The following is a 6,000-nucleotide window of genomic DNA, read 5'->3' as shown; positions in this document are numbered from 1 at the left end:
TGCAAGGCCAAACACCACCTCGGCGGTGAGGAAAGGGTTTTAGTGGGTAAACAGCTTAGCTGGAGTCCCACACAACCCAGAGCGACAGACCACCATCTCTGGGAGTGCATAAAAGAGCATTTCCCAAACTTCACCGAAAAAAAAAAGTGGAAAAAAGGCTGAAGTCATCATGGTCCTCAAGCCTGGTAAACTTTAACACGATGTTAAGTCGTATAGACCAATTTTCCTCTTGCCAATAATATCAAAGCTTTTTGAAGAACTGTTGCTGAAAAGACTTAAACAAATATTAGAGAAACAAAAATTAATCCCCGATCACCAATTTGAATTCCGATCAAACTACTCTACAATTGATCAAGTGCACCGAATAACTGATGTAATAGAGAAGTCATTAGAAGAAAAGAAAGTCTGTTCAGCACTATTCCTCGACGTATCGCAGGCGTTCGACAAATTATGGCATGAAGGGCTGGTCTACAAACTAGGTACAATGTTACCTCAACCATACGTGGAAATTTATACTTCATATATCAGTAATAGACTATTCAGAATCAAGCAAGAAGGAGCTTACTCAGAGTTGAAGACAATCCAAGCGGGTGTGTCACAAGGGAGCGTTTTAGAGCCTGTTCTGTATTTACTTTTTACCAGTGATATACCCCAACTGAAAGAAGTTACAATAGCAACATATGCGGATGACATAGGATTAATGTCAACTGACACAAATCAAGTAACAGCCGCACAGAAACTACAGAAAGCGAGCGACGCTCTTTATAAATGGACCACCAAGTGAAAAATTAATCTTAACGAAACTAAATCGACCTATGTTAACTTTACCAACCAAAATTTGTCAGATTTCGCAGTAATAAATATTAATGGAACCGGCGTCCCACATGCAAATACTGCGAAATATCTTGGTATGACTTTGGACATTAAATTAAGATGGAATGAACATATCAGAAAGAAAGTAAAAGAGTTGAAAATGAAAATTGCGCAATATAGATGGCTGATTGGCAGGCATTCCAAGATGACTTTGTATACCAAACTTTTAATTTATAAACAAATTATTAAACCAACATGGCTCTACGGTATATTCAGCTATGGGGATGCACAAAAAGCACACACATAAAAAAGATTCAAACGGTCCAAAATAAGGCATTACGTGAAATAGCCAATGCCCCATGGCTCATCAGAAACAATGATATTTACAGAGACCTTGGAATCCTGACGGTTGAACAGGCAATCAAACGGTATGCAAAGAAACACCAAGCTAGACTACAGCTACATCCGAACGCAGAAGCCCGCCAGGTGCTAGATGATCAGAATTTATACCGCAGATTGAAGAGAACTAAGCCCTTTGAATTGATATAGTGTTTTAAGGGCAGAGCATGGTGTGTGTGTAAATATTGCCAATCTTCTGTGAGGCTAAAACTTGGAAAGTCAATGGACTGACTTAGTTAACTACCCTAATTTTAAGATTACAGATAAAAACTGATGGTTGGTCACGCTTGACTAGTTTTAGTAAATAATATTAATGAATAAAAAAAATATAAAATATACGAAAAAAACATCATTTAAAGTCGAATAGTTCAGTGCCAAAATACACAAACAATTGATTTCAGTGAAAGCATCAACAAAGATGTATTAGGGAAATATTAAAGACAAATATTAAATTGAAAAAATATACACATTTACAACTCAAACGCCAACGTTTATTTAACTACTGATTGCAAAAATGTTAGCAAATCTCCTTTTCCTTCGCCTATGTACGTACACCCCCGGTTCATCAACCCCTTGATATCCATAATGTTCCTCGGCTACATTAGGAGCGTAATGGTCAAAAACTCCGCCTCCTTCAGCCCTCCTTCGGATGAAATTAAGCAACATTAGCACCACTGCGATTGTTCCAGTGATGAAGCCTTTCACCAGAAGAACCTTTATGGCCGCTAACATTATAGGGATGATCGCTGACGATATGAGAAAGGGCACAATGAGCATTGGGAGGATTCTGCTCATCATGCTGTTTTTTTCAGTGCTTTTCCTCATGGAAGCTTGAAGGGTTTCTGCGGCATAAAAACCTTTAAAATTCTGCATAAAATATTAGACTACATTTACTTACCAGCGTGCTTAGCAACTAATCCAGATGTCGCTGAATTACTCAGTTCTACAGCCGCAGAGTAACTGAATTGCGAAAAAACCAAAACAACGTAAATTACGGAAAAAACATGCAAAGTTCGCTCACTGACCATCACACCAGCTGCAATTATGAAGGCCGCGCTATGATTGGCATATTCGAAATTCTTCGCCAGTTTCCACGACCCGTTCGAGTTCCTTCTTCTGTTCGCCGTTCTCAATTGCCATCGATCTGGGCCGGTTTGCGCTTTACAAGCTCAAGTTCAAGTTTGCGGTTCAGACCCATTAACCAACATCTAAGAGTATCGGCAATCAGAACAATACATGCAAATGCAAGAAAGTTTCATATTTTATCATCTTTCAAAAACAATTTATATTTAAATTATACAATTGTCTTCAACTTCAACGTCAGCTTGTTTTTTTTTAATGCAATCGGGAAGTCTAATAAATTTTTAGGAAGTTACTTTCAACTTTAAACGGTTAATTGGAAAAATCGTAGAATGGTTAATGACTTGAAACCTCATTAAGCAAATAATGCGAATTCAGCTCAAATTAGCTTCACTTTCGAGGCGACAAGTGCAAATAATGAAGACTTTGAAGGAGCTGAATGATAATTGCCATTTATACGGCAACAAATGTTAATATTTAACTGTAATTGAATGGCTTTCAAACCTTGGCCGGAATGTATGAGTGTTATACGGTTTTTTAATAATAATTCTTTATTAAATTTTGTAAGGTTATCTTAATTTTTGATATTATGATTTAGTGTCAAACTCTTCACAATTTTATTGAAATCGCATCAGATGCTTATTTATGCGCCTTTTCGAAAGTTGGTCTAAAAATTTAGGTTTTTCGCCAAATCCACGCTCTTCAATAAAAATTCGTAACTTCTAATGTAGTGCGAGTAGCAATTTGAAACTTTTATAGTCTATAGAACATAGTTGGGCCTAACAGCTGTCAAAATTTCATGCGATCGTGATTTTTGCGAACATTGTAAATGATGGTCTAGAAATTGAGGTTTTTGCAAAAGTGCGATGATCCAATAAAAAATTATAGCCTCTGATCATAGCCCTGTTTCAAGTCGCATGTAGCGACTTGAAACCTTACCAGTTTCTATAAGACATCTAGTTCAACAAGCCCCCTAAACCGCATTTAAATCCCATCCAAAACGAATTTTTGCGTTCTTTATAAACGTTAATCAAAAAATCAAGGTTTTCAGGCAACTGCTCCCACTGCTTGAAAAATTGCTAACTTCTAATCTAGAGCAAGTATGAACTTGGAACTTTCACACTTTATAATCCACACCTGAGTCTACAAACTGTAAAAATTTGATTTGAATTGAAAGAAATACTAATGTTTAAGCTTGTTGTAAATGTTGGTCTTAAAATTAAAGTTTTCGCGCAACTGCGCGAACTGATTGAAAAATTGATAACTTATAATCTAGATCAAGTAGACTTTTGAAACTTTTACAGTCCATAGGACAAATTTGTGCCTAAAAGCTGTCAACATTTTATACAAATCGTATAAAATTGTGATTTTTTCCAGCATTCTAGTATCATAATAAATCATTATAGTATCTAATCGAGAGCAAGTAGCGACTTGAAATATTGCCATTTTATATAAGACATCTAGCTCCACAATCCATCTAACCCGCATTTAAATTGCACCTAAAACTGGTTTTTACGCTATTTATAAATGTTAATCCAAATATAAACGTTTTAACGCAACGGCACCCACCGCTTGAAAAATTGGTATCTTCTAATCTAGAGCAAGTAGAAACTTGAAACTTTTACAGTCCATAGAACGTATTTGTTCCTAAAAGGGCTCCTAATTTTATGTATGTCGTATTAAATTGTGATTTTTGTCAGCATTGTAAATGGTGGTCTAAAATTAAGGTTTTTCCAAACAGCAGATTCTCCAATAAAAAATTATAGCCTCTAATCAAAAGCAAGTAGCGACTTGAAATATTGGCAGTCCATGTAAGGCATCTGGCTCTACAATCCCTCTAAACCGCATTTAAATCGCACCTAAATCGGGTTTTTACGCCATTTATAAATCTTGATCCAAAAAAGAGCTTTCAAGCAACTGCGCCCACTTCTTGAAAACTTGGCAACTTCTAATCTAGAGCATGTAGAAACTTCAATCTTCTATAGTCTACAGAACGTATTTGTGCCTAAAAACTGTCAAACTTTCACGTAAATCATATAAAATTGTAATTTTTGCGAGCATTGTAAATTGTGGTCTAAAAGTTAAGGTTTCAGCAAAAGTGCAGATTCTCCAATAAACAATTATAGCCTCTCATCGAAAGCAAGTAGCCACTTGAAATATTGGCAGTGCATGTAAGCCTTCTGGCTCTATAATGCATCTAAACCACATTCAAATCGCATCCAAAACTGATTTTTGCGCCCTATATAAATGTTCATCCAAAAACAAAGGCTTTCACGTAACTGCACCTACTGCTTGAAAAATTGGTAACTTGCAATCTAGAGCAAGTAGAAACTTGAAACTTTCACCCTCTATAAACCACGCGTGAATCTAAAAACTGTGAAACTTCGATGTAAATTGCATAACGTGCTAATATACGCACTTTTGGTAAATATTGGTAAACTAAAAATTTACGTTTTGCGCAACGCACGCTCGTCAATAAAAACTAGTAACTCCTAATAGAGCGCGAGTAGGCGTTTGAAACTTTCACAGTCTATAGAACAAATTTGTGCCCAAACTCGGTGGAAATTTCATTCAAATCATACAAAATTATGATTTTTGCAGCCCTTGTGGTCTAAAATTAACGTTTTCACGCAAGTGCAAAATCTCCAATTTAAAAATGTAGCCTCTAATTATCGAGCAAGTAGCAACTTGAAATGATCACAGTCTATGAAAAAACACTTGGCTCTAATAAAACTCCTCGAAATATCATTGAAATCGAACTAGGTGTTTATTTTTGCTCACTTCATGAATGAAGATTACGTTTTCTTCCCTGCTGCAGGCTCTTCAGTACCCATTCTGAACAATCCAGAGCGACTAGTACCTTGAAAGTAGCATAATCTATAAAAGTTCTTAAATCTAGGAACTCTCAACATTTGATTCAAATCATGACCGGTTATCACTTATGCGCCTTTTGCAATTGTTGATCCCAAAAATGATCGTTTATAGGTAAACATGTGCGGCCCTCCAAACAAATATTTTCACTTCTAATCCAAAGCAAAAAACTAGTTGACATTTATGCGGTCTATAAAAGACATTTGAATCTAAAAATCCTCGAAACGTTCATTGAAATCGCACCAGAAACAATTGTTTGCTTTTTTTGTAAATTTTGATAAATAAATCAGCGTTTTCACGCAAATGCAGGCGCTTTAACAAAACTCCCTGCACTTCTAATCTAGAGTCAGTAGCAGCTTGAATTTGTCACATTCTATAAAAGACTTAGTTGCGTATCTAATAACATACAAATTTTTTAGCGAAACCACATAAGATGCTGATTTACCTGAAAATCTAAAAAAATTGGCGTTTTCATGCAAAAGCAGACACTTGAATAAAACATTGTAACTTCTAGTCTAAAGCAAGTAGCTACTTGATAGTTTCACCATCAATCGAAGACACTTAACTCTAATATCACACTTAAGTACATTCAAGTCGACATTAGAAGCTGATTTTTGGGCCTTGTCTAAATGATGGTTTAAAAATGATCATCTTTCACGCCCATGAAGAAGCTCCATTTAAAAAGTTCTACTTTCTTATCATCAATATCAATCAAGAGCAAACAGCGACTTGAAATTTCTACACTTTATAAAAGACATCTCGATCTAAAACACCTCGAAAATTTGTTAAAATCACTTGAGAAATTGATTTTTGCGCCCTTTGTAATTGTCGTAAAAA

The 6,000-nt window shown here is 35.8% G+C and overlaps 1 protein-coding gene across 1 annotated transcript; it reads right to left on the bottom strand.

Annotated features, from left to right (window-relative positions):
* Positions 1-1,681: 1,681 nt before the first annotated feature.
* LOC125505803 lies at positions 1,682-2,413 on the bottom strand. Its single transcript, XM_048670388.1, has 2 exons — positions 2,111-2,413; positions 1,682-2,054 (listed from the first exon to the last, which is right to left on the bottom strand). Exons 1-2 carry the CDS (start codon positions 2,238-2,240, stop codon positions 1,708-1,710), a joined length of 477 nt encoding a protein of 158 aa, XP_048526345.1. The 5' UTR covers positions 2,241-2,413; the 3' UTR covers positions 1,682-1,707.
* Between the last annotated feature and the right edge of the window lie 3,587 nt (positions 2,414-6,000).

This window comes from Dendroctonus ponderosae, unplaced genomic scaffold, assembly GCF_020466585.1.
Source record: "Dendroctonus ponderosae isolate FM_Combo_2020 unplaced genomic scaffold, Dpon_F_20191213v2 Dpon_F_20191213_1, whole genome shotgun sequence".
In the NCBI taxonomy this organism is placed as follows: domain Eukaryota; kingdom Metazoa; phylum Arthropoda; class Insecta; order Coleoptera; family Curculionidae; genus Dendroctonus; species Dendroctonus ponderosae.
This window is presented reverse-complemented; position numbering and strand designations above follow the sequence as displayed.